Source organism: Dioscorea cayenensis, chromosome 17, assembly GCF_009730915.1.
Source record: "Dioscorea cayenensis subsp. rotundata cultivar TDr96_F1 chromosome 17, TDr96_F1_v2_PseudoChromosome.rev07_lg8_w22 25.fasta, whole genome shotgun sequence".
In the NCBI taxonomy this organism is placed as follows: domain Eukaryota; kingdom Viridiplantae; phylum Streptophyta; class Magnoliopsida; order Dioscoreales; family Dioscoreaceae; genus Dioscorea; species Dioscorea cayenensis.
The window spans coordinates 12634974-12657926 of record NC_052487.1 but is presented as its reverse complement, the minus strand read 5'-3'; the positions used below and the strand labels follow the sequence as shown (position 1 = coordinate 12657926).

The following is a 22953-nucleotide window of genomic DNA, read 5'->3' as shown; positions in this document are numbered from 1 at the left end:
GACAGCCAAACCAAAAGGGTGAACATCTTAGTAGAACTCTACCTTCGGCAATATGTGAGTGCTAACCAACAAGATTGGGTACAATTTCTTAACATGGTACAATTTTCTTACAACTTGCAAAAAAGTGAATCCTTATGAGCAAGACCATTCGAGATAGCCACCCGACAACAACCGACCATGCCACACTTTGGGGAATGAGTACAATGGTCCCGGGTCCGACCGCTTTTTAAATTTGCCTAAGGACCGACATGGCAAGGGCTTATTTAGCCAAAGCCTCAAAGAAGATGAAGTAAACAGACAAAAAAAGAAGATATGCGTATTATGAAAAAGAGACTCGGTGATGGTAAAGCTCCTTCAACACCAAAACAGACGGTAAAAAGTGAACAAGTGGTCTAGTAAGGAGGTATGAAGGACCATTTCAATTGAGAGAAGTAGAGGGCACGCTGGCCTACCAATTAAAGTTGCCAAAGCACTTAGAGATGCATTTGGTATTTCATCCAAATCTCCTAAACCTTATCATGGCGATGAAGTAGAGCTAAGCCACTGTGAGTCGAGAAGAACATTCCATAGCCATCACTACTCTAGCCGAGCGTGATGTAGAGGAAATATTGGCACATCGCACCATCCGGGCGAGTGGACTCATCTAAGCTACAAGGAATGCTTTGTCAAATGGAGAAAGTTGCCAAAAAAATGAGGCAAGTCGGGAACCGACACTCGTTATGGAACCATCGTGAAGCCATCAAGGCATACGAAGACGATGCGACGTGGACGTCGCCGGATTGAGTGGAGGAGGATGTCACACCACATTTCTTTTTCAACACTGAGAGGGCAAGAATGACAATAGATATGGTGGTAGTGAAGGGAATTATTGATGGTGGTAGGGAGAATTATTGGTGGTAGATGTCACCAACCCCTTAATCGTGAGCCCTCGATCAAAAACGATCCCAACCATCCATTTGTTAGATGAGGACCTATAAATACCTTCGAAAACTCTCTTGTAAATCACACAAGAATACATTGTAAGAAGCATCATTAATATACTTGAGTTTCTCTCCAAACTCCCTTGTGTCTCTTATGGGTTTCATTGCTTTCTATTAGAGTTTCATTTTTCGTACTAGTAAGTCCACTTTGGAACTAACCAAAGGAGAATGCTGCCTTTGGCCAACCAGAACCTCAACCAAGGACCGGGTGGGACTTTGCCGAAAGGATCTAAGTCTGTGACAGTATGTATAGGAAAAATGCTGAAATAGTTTTCCTAAGATTCAGATCTATTCTAAACATTTTTACGTATCCATAAGGCCTTGTTTGGTTGTAAACCCAATCCCCACAATCAAACATAATATAACTTTTTATATGATTTAATTATTTTAATAAATATATTTAATAATTATAATTTCAAACATATTTATATTAATTAAAAAATTATTATTTTAAGAAATAAATTTAATCTAGAAATATTTAAATTTTGATTAGTATTGATCAAGTGAAAGTTTGGTTAACTCAAATAAAAAGTTTCCAGCCAACCTAGTATTTGAAAAGATTTTCTAAACCGGCATTTTTTCCCCTTAACCAAACACTGCACCATTTTTATCCCCAACCAAGCCAATGGGCCAATGGCCAATGATGCTTGTACAACACAAGCATCTGAAATGATGTAAATCAAAATTAAGAATATAGATCATTTATTTCAATAGGTCAATACAACATCATGGTTACTAATTCATGATCTTTTTAAAGAAAGGTGGCAAAAGACTTCTTCAGACAACCAAGGATCTCTCGTACTTGCTTTGTAGTTTTCTTGAACTTGCAAATGGGCAAACAATTCAATTACTTTTATTTTGGACAATTATTATATATAAATAACAAGATCACGTAAAGAAACACAAGTAATGCAACTTTCTAATTACAATAATGCTATTCAAATTATTCCTTTTCCACAATGTCATCTAGATCATAACAAACTTTTTGTTTATTGCAACTAGTTATAAATTAGTATGTATTTCTCCAAGCATTGCCTTATGCTATCTAAGCTCTAATCAGACCACATAACTAACTTTGAATAGTTATCCAATACCAAAAAAATAAGACACATTACAAGTGCAAAAATTGTCAATATGCAATAAACAAAGACACAAATAACTCATTCCTCAAGGCCTATTTGGGTACAAAATAAAATAATATGGCATAATTTTATTACGTAGGAAGTGCAAGTGATTATTACAGAAATTATGGCATATTTTATTCTTACATAGTGAGTGTTTGGTTTAACAAAATAAAAAAATTGTAACCGGTCAATTGGTCACCGGTGACCAGCCGGTTGATGGCCAAACCACCAGAGGACCACTAGTGGACTGCTGGTCAATGGTGGCCAGTCACCGAAAGACGGACGAACAATTGGCGGACAGCTGGTGGACCGATGGCTGGTCGCCGGAGGCTAGCCGGACAGCCAGTGGACCACCGGTGGACCGCCAGCAAGTCGCCGAAGACCAGCCGAATGGTGGTTGGACCGCCACACAATAAAAAATATTACACTCTGAATGGAATATTTTTTTATGCCATAAAACCCATATTATGCCATAATTCTATATTGGTACAATTCTTTGTATAGTCCCTGTACTTTTCAAAACATAACCTTTTAATCCTTGCATTTTTTCTGCTCCTTCCAAGTCCCTATACTATTTCAAATGTGCCCAATTAGTCTAATTCGAGATGGCCGTCATGTTTGCCATCTATTTTTGCTGACATGGCCGATGCAAAGAACGCCACGTGTTGGTCACATCATCATAAATAGACGGCAAACATGATGGTCATCTTGAATCGGGGCACATTTGAAGTAGTATAGGGACCTGAAAGGAGCACAAAAAAGTACAAGGATTAAAAGGTTGAGTTTTGAAAAGAACAGGGATTGTACGGAGAATTACTCCCTTCTATATTCCAAATTATGAGCCTAAACAATCCATATAGCATAATTCTCTAAATTATGGCATATTGTACAGATTATGCCATAATTTTTCACTATCCAAACAGGCCCTCAATCTTAATTTTTCATGTATGTTGTATAAGTCTGATATTTTCATGTAACCAATAAATGATTGACATAGTCCAGAGTGCATCCATTTACCTAGAGCATCTGGAGTGGATGTGTCTCAAAGAGATGAAGTTAAAAGATTTAGTACCCAATAGATATGCTAAAGATAATGGTGGTTGACTGAAATCAATAAAAAAAAAAACTCAAACAAAGAGATGCTACCAGAAAATTAATACGAGTAATATCATCATGTTAATTAAACATTTGATTTCCAATGTTACAACTTGAAGGAACGTATGATAACCACGAGATATAGCTCTTTGATCATTCAATGATCCATATAACTTAAGAATGTCTAATAATACCAAAGGTGAATACTACATAAGACAATCAAAGAAAGACAAGATAGATGCAGACTACATAATATACATGTATAAAACAAGATAAATAATGATGAATGATAAAAATGAGCATATCAAAATCTAACCGTTTGGTCATATGCATCAATTCCTTCGCTATCCAGAAGTAAGAGATTGTATTCAGTGCCATCCAGCGCAGTTCGCTTGATTGGTGCGCTCCACATCCAAAGCCCCTTGGTGCATGGGCGATGAGTAGGAGCCACTTGAAAACCACTACTTCTTCCAAGGAGCTACAATATAATAAAAGATTTAACAAAAAACAAAAAAGAATAAAAGGTTCAATGCAACTTGAAACAGGACAGATTTCTCGAGAGATCAATGTGGCCGTAAAATATTTATGCACTATGCAAATTTAAGCTAGCTATAAAACTAAGTGATATAAAAAGTTCAATCTTATAAGAGAAAGAAGATGACTAGATATGACATGGTCTTTTTCAATCATATGATCATATCATTATCCTTAAGCCACTGCTAAATACAGTCCATAAAAATGATGTATCCCCATCTTCAAATATAAAATTATTTTTATAATAAGCTTAGAACTGCGTCTATCCAAATAGAACCTTTGAAACCAAGGATACATGTGCTCAAGACATTATCTTGCTGCTTTCGCCAATTGCTAGATTAAACTTGTAGGTGATCATGAACAATTTAAATCCAGAATCACTTTTACAACTTAAAAAAAATTATACAAAAACAAAAAACAAACTAAAATCCTTTTTGATATTTGAGTGTCATTCTGCGAGTGTGTGGAGCTAGGCTCCAACTAGAAGGATCTCAAGCAAAACCAGTGTTTTTCAGGCCCAGGTTTCGGCCCAACTATATAGACAGAAACATGTATGGTACATGTAAATATCCTTAATCATGTGTTCATTAGCGTGTGCGTGCACAAGGACTTAACTAGGGAAGAAAATAAAAGACTTATTTATAATTAGATTCTAGAATAATTCCTTACGATAATTAATTGATATCATCTTTATTTACTATTTAATTTGTATTCTCTTGATTGTAGCCTTGATTCTTGTCATCCCTGCCTTGATCCTCCTTTTCTTTTTTAGCTTAATTTGACTTAAACTACCATCGCCCATAATGTTTGTCCCAAAAAGCATCTGTAACACCTTCCCCATTATATAATGTATTAGCCTATTGTACAAAATTAGTCAATTAAATTACAATTTGGAATGATCTAAACGAATTTCCATAGGATACCTGATATTCTAATTTTTATTAGAATACCTGATAATCTAATTTTTACAAATATAGGACTTGATGGACAAGAAAATTTGAATTCAAAGAGATGAATAAGCAGGAGATGCTAGTTTATAATCTGCAGAAGTACATGATAATTTTACTGATGCTTGGTTTAGAAAAAAAAAATGAGTCGAATGGTAACTTTAGGAGTGACTTGAATATTAGGAGAACAAAATCGTCATTGTTTAAGAACTAGATAAAATGTATTTGGATAGTTACTAAGTAATAATGAAATAATAGCTGAAAATACACCATGAAATATAGTTTGCTAGTCAAGTATGTCCGTAATAAAGATGCAATAGCCAAAGGCTCCTGCAAGGCTTAAATGGGGTAATAATGACAAAAAATGCAAATAAAATCAGGAGATACATCCATAAAGAAGGCAAACTAGATGGTAGAAAAGAGTTTGGATTCAAGTGCAAATTTGACTCAAGGATATGCAACAGTGAAAGAAAAGGATAAAACTGTTGCGGTTGAATAAATAAATGAAAGTAGTAGTTCGCCTGAAATAAATATGCAGGATGCCTTATACACATATAGGAACTAGTGGCCCTTAGTTTTGGTACCACATACGAGTTCAAGCACCCATATATGTGGTTGTACCTTGCAATAACTTGCACTTATTGCTAGCCTTAACTCTATCTATGATTAAACATACCTGATGTTTGGTACATAGGATTGGAATATGATTAAGTGCCTTTTTTACAAACGTTTCTTTACCCTTTTATTTCTATGATTATATAATGTACTAAAGAGCATTAATAGCATATTACATTTTGCACACTTTATGATAAACTTTTACATGTTTTGATTTGGAAATGGGTATGCAACAGGAAGTTTTCTGAAACATTGACAATAAAATAAGAATACCATCAAAAACACAATTCACAGACAAAAGGAAGATGAGACGTCATAAGAAAGAGATATGTCCATTAAGAATGGCATCAAAAACTGAATTTACAAACAATGATTTGTATGGTGGAAATATGGAAAATTAAAAGATATCTATAAACTAATTTAAATGGGTGGGAGGTAAAGGTGATATTGTAATCAACAAAATTCATTAAAGATGAGAATAAGAAGATTAGCTCCAAAAGAAGATAGAACAAGATGATGAGTTATTCATAACATTTGTCTATTGTTGGCCATGCAAGGCATTTGGACAAACTCACCATTACTCTTGAAGAAAAAAATATTAACGTGTATGAACATTAGCAATCAAGAACTGAGGAAGCTATACGCAAGATGAAATCTCAAACATACATGAATATATATATATATATTCTGAGACATATATTGGATTAAAATCCTTAAATTCAACTAAAGGCATTGGAGTTTGGATATGCTTGGGTTTAATAGACATATATTGGCTGATTGATTCAAAAAAACAAACGAGATACCTATTAAGTTGAGAGAAAGAAACCTTAGGTGTTTGTTTTCAGAAGAAAGGCAAGTTGAATGTCATATGGACGAAACCAACAGATCTAGATTAATTAACATTTGCAGGCTAATAACCATGTATAAATTAATGTGATGAATTAATTATCCCCATTAAACTAACACAATGACTCATAGAGCAGACAGAAGATATTCTATTAGTACCATGAGATCTAAAAGAAAATGCATTAGGGTGCATAGAGAGAAATTTTGCATGATGGGCATCCATAGAATACTAAAACCTTCAAAACCTGCTAACATTGTGAGTTCTTCTTACACAAATATAAACCAGAAAAATTACTAGGAAAATGAAAAAGATAACCACAGCCAAATACGTAAGCCAATTAGTGGTTCACTATTCCTTGCAATGCCATACTTTCTACTTACACAAAAGAAAAATTTAGTGCTTCAATAGTTTCAAGAAAAGCCCTCATCTTTAGCCCACCTTTCCTTGAATATTGGGCAGTGAACACTTAATGTTCTAATGTCATAACAAAAAAGTAAGCATCTAAGATGTGAAAAAAAGCTAGCTTTCTAAATTGTTATTCCCAACAAATAACCAAGAATGATACCTAGCGATGCATAAAATGCAAAACAACTAATTCCACAAGATCAATAACAAGAAACCCCTCAAATACAAAGCCGAGGAAGAAAAAGGAATGCAAGAAGTTTGAGCAGAGGTGAATACCTGATTGAGAATGAAACTCTTGCCCTGGCGAGCGCGGCCGCAGACGGAGACGACGCCAATGGGACCCTTGACGAGCTGGAGGGCGGCGACGGCCTCAGGGTCCATCCGAAACTTGCCATTCTCATCACAGTAGACCAGGCGAAGAGGCCTCGCAGGGCCCAAAGTGTTGGGAGAGGAAGTGGAGCTAGAGCTTTGGCTAGGGTTTCGTGAAACGGAGGCCGGAGAGCCTCCAGGATCCCTCGATGAGCCCCGGAAGCCAAGGAGGTGCATCATACTTGTCTTTCCCCAACCTTGGATTCTCTCTGTTATCACCAGTACCACGGACTTTTATCGCTGAGGCTTTGGGGAAAGGGTTTTATTTGGTTGGAGGAATGATGGTGCCAAGTAGACCTGTCCAAGGGCCGGGCTACCCGCCCAAGCCCGAAAGCCCGCCGAAATTTGGGCGACAAATATATAAAACCCGATGTCCGGTCTTAGAAAAAAAAAAAGCCCGTTTAAAAAATGGCCCGGATTTGGGTTTTGTTGTTAAAAACCCGACCGGCCCGGCCCGGCCCGTATTATAAAATGTATTTATTAATTAGGTTGGTATATACTTATACAATATATATATATATATATATATTTGATTGTCATTAATTATAATGACTTTGAATTTTAGATTGTTTTTAATTAAATAAAAGATTTATATTCTGTGATTTTTAACTTTTTAAGATTTTCTAGTAATAATATTCTAGTCATATCCATATATTAATAATATCATAATTTTTATAATTTATATATTATTTAATAAAAGTCTATTTGGGTAGCCTTTAGTAGGCTCATTAAATCTGGATGGCTCAGTAAGGATTAAGGTCCGACTTTTCGGTCGGGCCGGCTCAAGGCTGAATTTTAGTAATCAGGATTCAAACCCCGCCCGAACCTGCCCGCCCGACCCATGGGATGCGTCTAGTGCCAAGTGGTGGCCTTAGTTTTCTTGGAAAATGTTATATTATCGCCTTTTTACGTACTGCTTAGTACACTCGCAAATCTTAAAACATTACAGTGTTATTTTGTTACTCCGCAACTAACTGTAGAAGAATCAGAATGTGAATCGATTTTTACATGTAAAAGTGCTGCTTGGTTTTGCTTTGCGAAATCGCTTTTACATGTAAACAGCTATAGCTATAGATATCACGATTCAACTTACAACAAATTTTGCTTTAAGTTAAAATGCAACAAAACATTTGGGTTAAAATCACCGGTCTACACTCTCCAAATTATGCATTAAAGGAAAATGAAAACCTACAAAGTAATCAATTATTAACATAATTAAACTTATATATATATATATGCTTTATTAAATTTATTTTTTTATTTAAAATATACCAATTTGTATTTAATTTTAATTAAAAAAATAATTTTTTATATAAATTTAAAGAATTTTATATATTTTTAATTTAATAAAATTATTATTAAGTTAATTAATTAATTATTTTACATTAGTGTTAAGAGTAGATAGGGATAGTTAAATTAATTATTTAGAGTTAGCGTTTAATTATTTAAGTTTCTTATTATTACTTGGCTTAGTTATTTAAATTTCTGATTATTATTTTTAAATGTAATAAATATTTTATTAAATCATTTAATAAATTCAAATTTTAATTTAAATTAAATTAATTATTTTAGTTTACATTATTTTTTTTAATGCATTAAATAATTAATAATACTGTATATTGGGGGTAATCTCACCCCCTCCACTTACATGGTGACTATATCTTCTAATTTACATTAAATCAAACAAATTAAAAATTATACAGCATTTCCAGTTACAGCAAACCAAACAGCAATGATGTAAATTGAAATACAGCATTTTCACTTACAGTGTAATTTCACTTACATGTAATTTTACTTACAGGCAACCAAACAGCCCCGTTAATGTGGTAATATAAAAATATGGGTAAGGTAATTTTTATGTTAATATTGATGATAATATATAATAATTAATTTTGAAATATTATTAAGGAATTTTATAATTCTATTACCACTAAAATGAGTGGTTATGTTGAATTACCAAGTGAGGGATAATCTGAAATTTTTTTTGGACAAATATGTTATTTGTTTAAAAATAATAATTTTGATACTTTTATTTTTAGATAAAAAATTAATTTTAAAAAATAGTAATTACAATAAAATTCTAAAAAATAAAATAAGAAGGAGAAGAATTATATATGATTGTATTAAGTCTGTAAATTTATAAATTATAATGAACATTTTTTCAACAAAAATGAGATAATTAAGTAAACTAAAACATGGTAAATAAGAAAACTTTAAAACATAGAAAGTGGCTATTGCTAATAGAACAATCTATGCTACAAAGTTAAGATTGTTCTATACATATTAAAATAATATAAGTATTATACATATTACAAAACCTTAGCTAAATTCATATTAAAAATGTATTTTAAAAAACCTTAGCTAATTCATATTAAAAATTGTCTTTATACATATTTACACTGTGGGCTCATTTTTTTTCACCCGGTCTTTAATTAGGATATGACCGGTTAAAAAACATAGATCATAAATCAAATTTTAGTTTTTTTTTTATATTTCAGATGATTGCAGGTTCATGACTTCTATTAGGAGTAAGCCCCTAATATTAATTACCCCAGACAATGTCATGGGCACCTCTGATTAAGAAAATAAGTGTGAATGAGAAATAATTGAGTAAACATAACAATTTTTTTATTAATTTCAAATATGCATATAAACACATGATCATAGGCGAGACTACAAAAGTAAGAGAGCTATTCTCTAAGAGAGCTTGACAAGAGAGTTTTTTGTTTAAAGGGAGAGCTACTTCTATCATGCTCTTCAAACTTTTTTTTTTTTTGCTTGGCTGGTGCTCTTAGCTCCTTTATTGAAAGTATGCCAGAAGATCCTTTTAGCTCCGTGAATATGGCCCTCATCGATTTTTTCTTTCCTTTATGTGAGTTTGTTTCTTGACACATCGCTTAGTTCTCAAACTGCGCCCAGACTTTGTGGGCTCCTTTCTTTCCACCTGGCCTTTAATTGGGATTGACCGATTGAAAAGCATGGATCACAAATCAAAAATTTTTAATTTTTTTATATTTCGGATGATTGCGGGTTCACGATTCCTATTAGGGGCAAGCCCCCATATTAATTACCCCTGCATAATGTCATGGGAACCTCCGATTAAGAAACAAGTGTGAATGAGAAGTAACTAAGTAAACATGATAATTTTTTTTTATATTTAATTTCAAAGATACATGCGAATACATGATCATAGACAAGAATACAAAAGAAGAGAGCTATTCACTAAGAGAGCTTAACAAGAGATTTTTTAGAAAGAGCTATTTCTATCATGCTCTTCAAAATTTATTTTTTAGCTGGCGCTCTTAGCTCCTATACTGAAAGTGTGTTAGAAGATCCTTTTAGCTTTATGGATGTAGCTTTCCTCGATTTTTTTATGTGGGTTTGTGTCTTGAAACATAACTTAGTCCAAGCTGCGACCACTCTGCATTTACGAGTTGCCTACTTGGCCACTTTTGCTTTCTTTTTATCGTCAAGACTTTGGCTCTTTGCGCTTGTAAAAATCTCCAGCTCTTGACTTGTGAAACTCCTCAAGTCTTTGGCTTCTTAGTGCCTTAAAACTTCAGAGTTGCATTTGTCGTGTACATGATGCATTTAGGTCTTAGCTCTTCAATGCTTTTGAGCCTCGACCATTTGATTTTTTAAGTCGTGACCTTTAGCATGGTTAGGTCATTAACTTGATAATTTTGACTTGATTTTTAAAAATGAACCTCAAACTCATTTTTTTAGAGACCTCATAATGAGCTTAGGAAAAATCTTTTGCCAACTCAACTTTTTTTCAATGAGTGTCGACGAGAAACATTTTTTTCTTCTTTTTTTATGAAAAATTTTTCATTCATTTTTTTCATCCATCATCATTTTTTCTCTCTCGTGAAATCTTCATTTTTTTACTCTTCCTTTCATTTCAAGAAAAAGATTTTTCTGTACTTTTTCATTGCATCTCTTTTCACTCCAACGGGTATCAAAAGACCTCCAAGTGAGCTTCAAGAAATCTTTTGTCAACTTTTTCTTATAAGTGTTGATGAGAGATATTTTTTTGTGAACTTTCCATCATTTTTATCACTTCAAGGTACTTTTTTATTCTTCTTTTTCATTTCACTTTTTTTACTCCCATGAGTGTCAAAAAGATTTTAAATGAGCTGAAGAAAGGGTTTGATTTTTTTATGAAAAAAATTTCTCTTTACCCCAAGAGTGTCAAGACTTCAGGTGGAATTAGAGAAATTATGAAAAATTTCTCGTTACTCCCCTATAAAGTCGAGACTTCAGAGTGGAATGAGAGAAATTTCATGAAAAAAATTTCTCGTTACTCCCCAAGAAAGCTCAAGGCTTCAGATGGAATGAGAGAAATTTCATGAAAAAAATTTCTCGTTACTCCCAAGAAAGCCGAGGCTTCGAGGTGGAATGAGAGAAATTTATAGAAAAATTTCTCGTTACTCCCAGGAAGTCAAGACTTCAAGGTGGAATGAGAGAAGTTTTCATGAAAAAAATTTCTCGTTACTCCCAAGAAAGCCAAGGCTTCAGGTGGAATGAGAGAAATTTCATAGAAATTCTCGTTACCCAAAGGAAGTCAAAACTTCAAGGTGGAATGAGAGAAATTTCATAAAAATTTCTCGTTACTCCCAAGAAAGCCAAGGCTTCATGGTGGAATTAGAGAAATTTCATAGAAATTCTCGTTACCCCAAGATAAGCCAAGGCTTCATGGTGGAATGAGAGAAATTTCATAAGATTTTTTTTCTATAGGAAGCCTTGCAAAAAAATAAAAATAAAAATAAAATAAAAATAAAAATAACCAAAAATACCCCCACTCAAATTCATCCTTTACTTTTTTTCTCATTTTTACTCTCTTTCTCTTTTTTTCATCTTTTTCATTTTCTCGTATTTTTCCTTTTCTTCTCTTATTTTACTCACACTCCCATTTTTTTCCATATTTTTTTCCTTCTCTTTTTTTCAACTCACCCTTCCATTTTCCCTATTTTTTTCTCTCTCTAAATTCACCCTTCATTTTTTTATGTTTTTTTTCCTTTTCTTTTTTTATTCACCCTTCATTTTTTTTATTTTTTTTTCTTCTCTCTTTTTTTTTCACCCAAGAATAACAACCTTGAAGTATGTCTTCACCAAAACATATTTCCCTCATTAAGCTTCATGCACAAGTCCACTATTGACTTAATAATGCCTCACATGTTTGCAACATTTAAATTGATCTGGGAAGCAAAATCCCTCAGCTTGTAACCAATCATACTAAGAATCGCATGATTGTAGTGGTCTCTTGGATGAACTCTTGAGACATATCCAATCTTCATCAAATCGGCCCTCGCAAGAAAAGCCCGTGCGGTCCACTAGGCAAGTTTGTTGGCATTGTTCTTGAGCTCCCTAACTTCAGTTACAGTGTGGACCTCACAGGGAGTAACCAAATGAAGGTCATCATCAAGTTTCCATCTTGGTGGCGGTATGCAACGAGGCGAGCTCCTCCCCATCGCCAGCTGAAGGGGTTAGGCTCCTCAAAGGCAACCTTGTTGTCATCACGATCGAGCACTTGCGTGAAAAAGTTCGGTTGATGTAAGTAGCCTCCACGGCGAATGAGTGTGCGGAGTTGTTGTCTTTCTTTGCCTCAGGAAACGGCTCCTAAGAGGTCTCATTCGAGTGACAAGAGCTCAGTCGGAAACCATCGCGCTTGTCAAAGAAAAGCTTTGTTGCCAATGCTGTCTGGATGACAATGTCTCATGAGTAAACATAGCGCGGGCGCACATGAGGGCGGAGGGGATAGCATCGATGACAAAGACGGTGGCTTTATCTTCATAGCGAGGCGAGATGACGGGGTCGTAGGTAGTGGTGACCTTGAAGAAATCCCTGGTCTTGAAGTGCTCCATGCGGCGCTCGTTCTTAGGACTGACGCGATCGTAGGAGCGGTCGTAGAGCTCGAAGGCACCACAAATCAGAAGGTCTTCTAGCGGCGCTGAGGTCCATGGTGAGCATTAGATGCAGGGCCGGAGGATCAGTTGTTATGGTGATAAAGCCGATCACGGCGTGCACACTCCTCCTCGGCTTCGCGGTGGCGGGCTTCGACCTCCTCATAGCGTCGCTGCTGCCATTTTCAGAGTCATCAATATTGTCCCTCCCAAGATCGAAGACCGGCTGCTCCGCATCGCCGGAATCACTATCACCAGCATTAGGATCCAACGGAATCACATCGCACTACTTATGATAGGCATCGATCTCGTCGTCCATAATTTCACCCGCGAATACATCGTCATTATCGGCATGGTTTTTTTTTAGCGTTCTTCATCACCTTCCTTGGCTTCTTCGGTCTTTTACCCATTATGTTCGGTCGCGAGAGAGAGAAGGAGATGAGGTTTTTTTTTTTTGCAAATGGGGAAGAGAGAGAGCACGAACGAGAGAGAAAAGAATACCTACTAGTGCATGCACGTGCATGTGTTTCTTTTTAAATGTATGAAAAGAAATTTTTTTTTTTTTTGTTGAGAGAGAGAGCATTAATGAGAGAGGAAAGAAATACATGCTACGGACGGGATGCATGTACGTGCATGGCTCCTTTTCTTTAAATGCATAAAATAAAATTATATATTTTAGAGAGAGAGAGAGCATTAATGAGAGAGGAAAGAAATACATGCTAATAATGCATGTCCATGCATATGCTTCGTTTCTCTTTAAATGCATGAACATGCAATGAATTTTTTTTCTTTTTAAAAAAAACGCATGCAAGAAAAAAACATGTTTACCTCTATCTAAACCCGATCGTTTCTTTTTTTTATCCGTTCGACTCTCCTTGTCTTCTTCTTCTTTCTTCTTCCCTTCTCTCTTCCTTCTCTGTCTCCCTTTCTCTCTATTTTTCTTTAGTCTCTCCTCTCTTTTCTTTTTCTTCCTCTCTCTCCTTCTTACGTCTCTCCTTTTTTTCAAAAACCCCCTTTTTTCCTTGTCCTTTTTTTCGTCCCAAAAATCCTCAACACCCCAAAAAATCTCCAACTCCCGGGAGAGACTTTTTTTTTAAAAAAAAATTTTGAATTTAAAATTTTTATCCCTATCCACAATCTCCCCCTTTTTTTCATATTTATGATTATTTTTATTTATTATTTACTATTTTTTTGAATTTCCTTCCCTTTTTTTATTATTATTCATATATATATATATATTAAATTTCAAACGAATATATACTATATATACATTCTCTTCCTCTTCCTTTTTCTCTTTTTTTCTTCTTTTTTAGCATCTGTTTCTCCCAAAAATCCTCAACACCCAGAAAATCCTCAATCACATGAGAATTTTTTTTTTCAAAATTTAAAATTTTCTTCAATTCTTATCACTTCTTTTTAACTTCAAACTACCTCTTTTTTTCCCTCTCTTTTTATTCATTTTTCATTTTTTTAAATATCTTATTATTTTTTTATTTCAATAATAAATTCCTAATGGAATTAGGAATTAAAAAGAAAACCATGTAAACACTTTTATGTGAGTTTGTGTCTTGACACATCGCTTAGTTCTCAAACTCGGCCACTCTACATTTATGAGTTGCCTACTTGGTCATTTTTGCTTCTTTTTATCGTGAAGACTTTTTGCCCCTTGTGCTTGTAAAATCTCCAGCTCCCAAACTTGTGAAACTCCTCAAGTCTTTGACGTCTTGGTGCCTCAAACTTCAGAGTTGCATTTGTCGTTTACATGATGCATTTAGGTCTTAACTCTTCAATGCTTTTAGAGCCTTGACCATTAGATCTTTAAGTTGTGACCCTTAACATGGTTAAGTCATTAACTTGATAATTTTGACTAGCTTTTTAAAATGGATCTCAAGCTATAATTATGAACTTGATTTCCATTAGTTAAGTTACCAATTGAGTTCTCTAATTAATTTTCACGAAAGAGACCTCATAATGGGCTTCAAGAAAATCTTTGTTAACTCTCTTTTTTTTTTTTTTTTTGAGTGTGGACGAGAGATATTTTTTTTGTGAACTTTTCATTTTTTTCTTTCCCTTTTTATACTCTTCCTTTCACTTCAAGAAATTTTTTACTCTTCTTTTCATTCCACCTTTTTTCTTTTACTCCAATGAGTGTCAAAAGGCATCAAAGTGAGCTTGGAGAGAAGTTTTTTTTTATGAAAATTTCTCTTTATCCCAAGAGTGTCTAAATTTCAAGGTGGAGTTAGAGGATTTTTTTTATGAAAAATTTCTCTTTACTCCAAGAGTGTCAAGACTTCAAGGTGGAATTAGAGAATTTATAAAAAAATTTCTCGATTACCCCCAAGAAAGTCAAAACTTCAAGGTGGAATTAGAGAATTTATAAAAAAAAATTCTTGTTATCCCAAGAAAGTCAAGACTTCAAGTTGGAATTAGAGAATTTATAAAAAATTTCTCGTTACCCAAGAAAGTCAAGACTTCAAGGTCGAATTAGAGAATTTATAAAAATAATTTCTCATTACCCCAAGAAAGTCAAGACTTAAAGGTGGAATTAGAGAATATATATATAAAAAAATTCCTCGTTACCCCAAGAAAGTCAAGACTTCAAGGTAAAATTAGAGAAATTTATAAAAAAAATTTCTCATTACTCTAAGAAAGTCAAAACTTCAAGGTGGAATTAGAGAATTTTCATAGAATTTTTCTAGAGGAGGCAATACAAAGAAATTTACCAGAATACCCTCAATAAATTCATCCATCATTCATTTTCATATCTTCTCTTTTTTTACCACTCCTTTTTTCTTTCATTTTTTTTACTCATCCTTCATTCATTTTTCCATCCTTTTTCATTTTTTCCTCTTCCTTCTTTTTCCCCCCTTTTTACTCACCCTTCATCATTTCTTCCTCTCTTTTTTTCTTAATTTTTTTCCTTCTCTCTTTTTTTTACTCTTCATTCATTTTTTTCATCTTCATTTTTTACCAAAAATGCCCCTCACCAATAAGCTCCTCCCCCATGTATCTTTTCAAAACAAAATATCATTGTTCTCTAAAAAAAACCAAACATGGAAACATAGCAAAATAAGATACATGGGCTAAACTGATTTTGAAAAGAGCATGGCTTGAGTTTGTAAATGATGGTAATAATAATAATAAAAAAACTTTGTAAGGAGATAACCTTTTTGAAGCCAATCAATCCTTAAACGTGAGCAATGAACAAACTCAAAGGACACTCCAAGCTCATGCCCATCCAAGCTTTTACCAGCTCCTGCATCAATGCCATTAACAGCAACCACATAATGAACTTCAGAATCACTGCCTAGGCTTCCGAGTCCATAATGCATGTCATCAAAGTCACTAGAAGGAAGTAGGAAACAACCTAAGCTTCTGTGAACCATCACCACCAAGAACAATGCATCTCGTTAGCAGTGTGTCTGTCCATGCCACCAATTATAAACTAAAATGTCTTAAAAGGAAGTTTGCATTGGCCCTCCACCAAAGGAAAAGTTCCTAAATATCTCATCTGCATCAAAATCAGCCTCATAAAAATCCATTATATCCATTATAGTAATTCCTAATAGCAGGTCTGACAACACCATAATTTAGCTCCTCTGACCCCACAAGATCATTTCTTTTACGAGTCTCTTCATTGCTGAGACATTAGAAAGCCTTAGAAACAGCTTTAAATACTTCATCTGAGCTAGGTGCATTTTTTTTGGGTGAATCTTTAGAGATATCTTCTTATAAGCTTTGTGGACATCTTCAATTGTGCAACTCCTCTCTAAACCCAAGATCTTGTAGAAATCCTTTTATTATTTTTATATCTCCCTCACAATGGAAAGTTGCTCCTCTGTACAGACCCTAGCTAACCCATTTGTAGACCCATTCGAAGAAACCTCACACTGTGCTAGGTTGCTTTAGGCTCTAGGGATTCCAAGTGATAAACCCTATTCCTATATATAGACCTAACCCTTTGGCCCAGGCGAAAGACCCCTAGTCACAATTAAGCCCCAGATACTAAAGTTCACTTAAACGCTTCACTCTGTTGCTTGCATAACTAAGCTCCAGCGGAGTTCATCCTTTAGCACTTCACTCTATTGTGACTACAAAGATTTCTTGGAACGTGGAGGTAGGATAAATCACACCAGAGGGGAAAGGGGACGCTCTGCTACCTCTCGACTCACCCTCTCAACCTTCTCCAATCTAGCCTTGTCTAATCCTCTTGGTGTGTCACTCATCCACAAGGATTACCAACATAGATTCTCAACCCTAATGTCACTCTAAGGGAAAATCAACACAAGCATTCAAGATTGGAACTCAATTAGAAACATCAATTAAGGTAAGCATAATAAAATATCAAAGAAACAATATCATCCTAGGGTTTACAAGCCCAAGCACCCACTAAGGGTTTAGCTCTCCATGGAGTAAAATACAATCAACAATGAAGCAAAAAAAGACATGCAATCTATGAATAAAAACCCCCTTGTGTTCGTGTCGAAGGTTTTGTGGATCGGCCGCGTCTTCTTCAAGGTTCCCTCGTCAAACCTAGGGCACACCTCACCGGATCGGTGCCGACGAAAGCTCCCCCAATAGCTATCTTCCGAAAGAAACGCGTTGTCGAAGGCCGTCAAACCTCTTCAAAGCCTTGCCAAAGCTTCTCCAAACCCTAGCCACGGACGCCTCCAAAGATGGGTGAAAGATGGAGAAAAGGTGGAAAAGAAGATCCCCAAAATCGGGCTAAATCGTGACTTAAATAAGGCTAAAATCGAGCATCCACACGGGCATGTGAATGTTCCACATGGCCCTGTGGAATTTCCACATGGCCCTGTGGAATTTCCACACGGGCCTGTGTAATTTCCACACGCCCGTGTGGATTCTTTAGAATTTTGATTTTCGGCCGACTATGAACAGTAATTGCTACATTGATTCGCTACATTAACTTGCTGCAGTATCCAACCAAACACACTCCTGAATCCACTTTTCATCGAGGCAACATAAACGGGCACAAGTTCATGCCGTAGATCGCGTCGCTTCTTTAATAAACGGCTCATTGGTGAAGATCTTTCTATCATTGCACAAGTTGGGATACGCAAACATGACTGCCTTCGTACCCCTCCAAATTATTGTAATTGCTTGAATACATGGAGGTTGGCACACATTCACGTATCTTTGAACCCAACTTGTGTCTTCGCGTTTGTTCCTTCCAAGGTTTCACCAAATAGTGCATTCACGATCCAGTTTGGTTTCTTTCCTTCATACTTAGCTTTACAACCCTACATGCGCAAAAGAACACAAATACACATGTATTAGCGCTAAAATCTGATAAAAATAATGCTCATCATAAGGAAAGAATACTTCGCATTCTTAACACACAAGCACTCATCACGGGATTCTGGCCCATGAATGTGAGCACCACGCAGCCGATCTGGCTAGCGGCGCTAACCCTATTGAAGATCGAGGTACAGAGAGGGAGAGAGAGAAAGAGCACAAGTTCTCACAGACAGGAAAGAGAGAGAGATAGAGCACTAGAAATAAAAGAATTCATGCTCATGCATGTGCGTGCATGTGTTTCTCTTTAAATACATGTGGCATGAACGTGCATGATTTCTTTTTTGGTTTTTTTTTTTAAATGCATGCATGAATTGATAGAATAAGGTCAAAAAGACATGCACAACACATGAACAACACACGTAAGATATTATGGCTTTGACTCATCAAACCTAAACCTATGAGCATAGACAACAATTTATAAATATGGAAACATGTAATAGCATAGCTCATGGGATCTATTATAATCTATGCATGCATGGTGCAGCTTTTACTCTGATAATCTACTTTAATTGAGTTCCGACTTCTTCTTCTTTTTTTCCTTATCTTTTTTCTATTTTTTCCTCAGTCTCTTTTCTTGTTTCTTTTCTCAGTCTCCTTCCTTCCTCTTTTTTTATTCTTCATCTCCTCTTCTCTCTATTTTTTTCTGTCTCCTTCTCTCTCTCTCTTTTTTTTTTTCTTTTTCAGACTCTCCTTTTTTTTCGTCTTTCCAAAAAATCCTTAACTGTCACCAAAAAATCTTCAACTCCCGGGAGACTTTTTCAAAATTAAATTCAAAATTTCCGATTCTTATCCTCTTTTTTTTTTAATTAATTTATTAATTTATTTTTATTTTTCTAATTTCAAACCCTCTCTTTTTTCCTTTTTTCAAATATAGTTTATTATTATTTTTATTTTAATAATAAATTTTTAATGGAATTAGGAATTAAAAATTCCATATAAACAAAAACTAAAATAATATAAGTATTGAGTAGTGTATTTTAAATAGTTATTAATAAGTCTGCGTGGCTAAAATTGAATTAAAATAAATGGCTGATGTTAATGTGAAAAAAGGGGAAAATATAAAATAAAACAAATTACAAGGGCCATTGTGAATAAATAAACTCACACAAACATATATATATATATATACATATATACCTTAAGGTAGTCAGACTTGACCAGGGCATTGACCCGGCGAAGCTCGGAGGTCAGGGTTGATGGGTTGGATAGGGTCGAATCGGGTTGAATCAGGGGTAATGAGAAAATATTAAAAATATATTATAATAATAATTAATAATAATACAACCTATATTTTAATAATTAAAAAACACAAATAGTTAAACATGATATTTCAAATTTTAAGTTTATATACTTAACTTGATTTTTAAAATATCTGAAATATAATTAAATTTAATATTTAAAATTTTAATTTTATATATTATCTTTGATTTTTAAAAAAATATGAAATATATAAAAAAAAGCCTAATATTCTCCTCTCACGTTCTCACCTCTAGTCTCTTCTAGGGACTCAAAAAAAAAAAAAAAATCTCGGGACTCGCAAAAATGAAAAATCTCTGCATTCACTCTCACCCTCTCTCTCTTGTGCTTCTCCCTCACTTCTCTCATCGTTGACTCCTTTCATTCTTTTTTTTTTTAAATTTAATTTTTTTTAACCCGTTAGATCCGGTCGGGTCAATCCATTCTCGCGTAAACTGGCTGGGTCACCTGATTTTTGGCCGGGTTAATTCAAAACCAAGTCAAAGGATGTAGCCAGACCGTCTTCATGGCCGGTTCCTAGTTTTTCTAGTCAAATGAGATGGACAAGTATGAGTTTGACTATATTGACAAACCTCTTAACCCTAGAGCCATTCCTCTTATTTTTCTCACATAGCCGCCAATTTCTTCCTCATATAAATTTCAAATTTTCCTTTCACTTTGACTTAATCTTTTGAGATACCGAAATTCTTGTCAATCCAAAATAATTAGACTGGATCTAGAGGGTTATTGGCGATCAAAATGAGATTATTGGGAGGTTGCACAATTCTTTTTTATCATTCTTTTCCATTGATCAAATCCAACTAATATTCTTACAATCTTGTTGAGATCTAAATTGAGGATGAAAAATAGATTATTTGTATTATTCTATCATTAAGGAACATAAAAAGAAAATACTAATCTAATAAAAGGGAACGAGAGATCTATATTGAATTAATTGTGGGAGTAGAAAAAATTGTATAATAGTTCTGGAGATTTATTTTGATAATTTTTATTAAACAAAATATAACCTTGTAAATAACTCAAATTGATTAGAAGCAAAAGATCTATAGATATCATCGTACTAAATCATATCATCACGTAGGATTAGATTTAATAATGGGTATTTGTTTGGTTAGGTGAGCAAGATATGGATGAAGTAAAGGGTGCACATACATCTATTTAGCATTGGGGCTATTAGAACCTGTTCATATAAGCAACGATAGCGTGTTGGCGTCTATCCATATAGGTGACAATAGGAAGTTAAAGTACTGTGTCCATATAAGGGATGATAGCAGTACGTAGGAGTGTGAGATTTGGATGCATGTTCATAAAGGCGATGATAGTAGTACAGTCATGACCATCGTAACCCCGGTCATGTTGGTTACTTGGTTATGGACAGTGGCAGTTTCCACGTCGTGACAATGACTATGGTGATAAAGGCCTTCCCCGTGGTCACTGAGATCAATAAGACCCTGATAGTATGGAAAATATCAAGATGAGCATACCATAATCCAGTAGTAAAGCAGATCCCAAAATTTACTTGGAGTGGGGGGTGAGATGTGATCAAATTTCAGGATCCATGGTTATTCTGATATATTCACACATGGGATGCTATGAAGAGGACTATACAACACCGCTTTGTTCCACCACACTTCCAAAGAGATCCATATAACAAGCTACAACGGCTTGTTCAAGGTAGAAAAATTGTCAACGAATGTTATAAGAAGATAGAGGTTCTAATGATCTATACCAACATGCAAGAAAGTGCAGAGACGAACATGTCAAGGTTCTTGAGTGGTCTTAACCATGGGATTATTGATCATGTGTATATCTCCCCTACAACACTTTATAGAATCTCATACATCAAGCAACGAAGGTGGAGCAACAGCAACAACATGACAGTCAGGGTCGCACCATACCCAATTGTCCCGCTATCCCTACTTGGTGCCGTCCTCAAGGTGCCACAGGAGGTGGTGCTACTCCTAGGCCGACAGTGACCACCTCTGCCATGACATTGAGTGCTTCAAGTGTAAAGGGAGTGGGCACATTGCTTCAGAGTGCCCCAGTAGGAGGACCTTGCTCATTAATGAGCATGGCAAGTGGGAGTTTAAGATTGACCCCGAAGATGATGGTGATGCAAATGATGAGGCAGCGGATGAGGTTGATTATGAAATTCAAGCTGATGTGGGAGATTGCTTTATTTCCCATCGTGTGCTTAGCGTTAATGCTGTTGAAGAGAAGGGACAATAGCATAACATCTTCCATACTCGCTGTGGTCTTTGGACTTTTTCCTACTTCACTACTCTTCTTTTGACCAATTTCCTCATGTGTATATTTTGTGTGAGAGATCTCTTGGGTGTTGTCTTGTGCTAGGACCTTAGTGGGGAGCTTTTTGGAGGTTAAAAAGGGGTGGGAAAACTCTTAAAAGGGCAAGTAGCAAGAGCTGAAACTTAGGCCTTTCGGCCTCCCTTGCGGGGGAAGCATGCAAGGCAAACCCATGAGGCCTTGAGGCCTCCCTTGCGAGCACAAGGAAGCACGAAAGGCCATCCCAAGAGGCCTTGCGGCCGTAAGGTAGCCCGTAAGGGCCATCATGCTAGGATTTTAAAAATCCCCATTTTGTTGCTTCTACACTCTTCTTTCAAACTTTTTTCATTCCCCACACCCCTCCTCCTCTAGAATCATCTTCTCCTCACCTTAATCTCACCATCTTGTGCCTTAAAACCAAAGAATAAATTAAAGATCTTCCTCCTCCTCTCTTGGAGAAGGGTCTTTCCTTAGGATTGTGAGAAGCTTTGTGGTAAGGTGGTTCTTCTTCTCCTTCTCCTTTCTTTTCTTGTCAAGTTTCTTGGGATTCATGGTGGAGAATCTTAATTTTGTTTGGATCTGGAGTTTAGAAGAAATTCTTAGTTGCATAACTTTGATTTTGATGAAGATTGAAAAGATCTCTTCATCATCCAAAGTTAGGAGTTACTGTAGCACAAAGCCAATTAGAGTATTCTTTACTATTCTTGCTAGTTTTGAAAGTTGTGAGAGGTTAATTCTTGTAGGATCATCTAGATAAAGTGTTTAGTAAACCCTAGAAGCAATTACCTCCCATTTTGTGAACTTTCCTTTATTCTAGTTTGGAGTAGTTTGATTTTAATGCTTGATTGCTTTGTTTTGGTTTTGTTTAATTGGTTCTAGGACTTAATAAATTCATGGGCTATAAATCATGCATGCTTTATTATATTTGATTTGCATTTCTTTGAATGATGGTTTATTATTGTTATAAGCTCTTTAAATGTTTCCTATGATATTTGAAAACCACATTTGGACCATGATTGAGTTTATTACAATAATTTTACAAAGAACATTATACTTGTGTTTGAAAACCTTATTTTTGGATAGTATATTTTGAAGTGAATGTTTTTTGAAATTTGAGATTCTTATTATGATATTAATTGGGTTTGTGGGGGATAGAGTTTCCACGGGCCGACCTAGTTGGGGTGACATGGAAAACGTAGATGAGGTACCACCCTTTTAGGAGGCACATAGAGAATTTGAAAGGTGTGCAGGGTTGGATGCGCCGGAGTTATCACA

At 35.2% G+C, this 22953-nt stretch overlaps 1 protein-coding gene and 1 pseudogene across 1 annotated transcript; both read right to left on the bottom strand.

Moving 5' to 3' along the window:
• Positions 1-3470: 3470 nt before the first annotated feature.
• LOC120280837 (guanylate-binding protein 3-like) lies at positions 3471-7146 on the bottom strand. The gene is made up of 2 exons (XM_039287792.1): positions 6824-7146; positions 3471-3677 (listed from the first exon to the last, which is right to left on the bottom strand). The coding sequence occupies exons 1-2, from the start codon at positions 7094-7096 to the stop codon at positions 3504-3506; spliced, it is 447 nt and encodes a 148-aa protein (XP_039143726.1). The 5' UTR covers positions 7097-7146; the 3' UTR covers positions 3471-3503.
• Positions 7147-12024: 4878 nt separating this feature from the next.
• On the bottom strand, positions 12025-16370 carry LOC120281129 (annotated as a pseudogene).
• Between the last annotated feature and the right edge of the window lie 6583 nt (positions 16371-22953).

Bases quoted from the DNA above. Each gene is read 5' to 3' on its own strand.
- LOC120280837 (XM_039287792.1), bottom strand. From the start codon at position 7,096: ATGATGCACCTCCTTGGCTTCCGGGGCTCATCGAGGGATCCTGGAGGC. The intron at 3,678-6,823 runs GTATTCACCTCT...ATTATATTGTAG, and splicing joins AGAGTTTCATTCTCAATCAG to CTCCTTGGAAGAAGTAGTGG.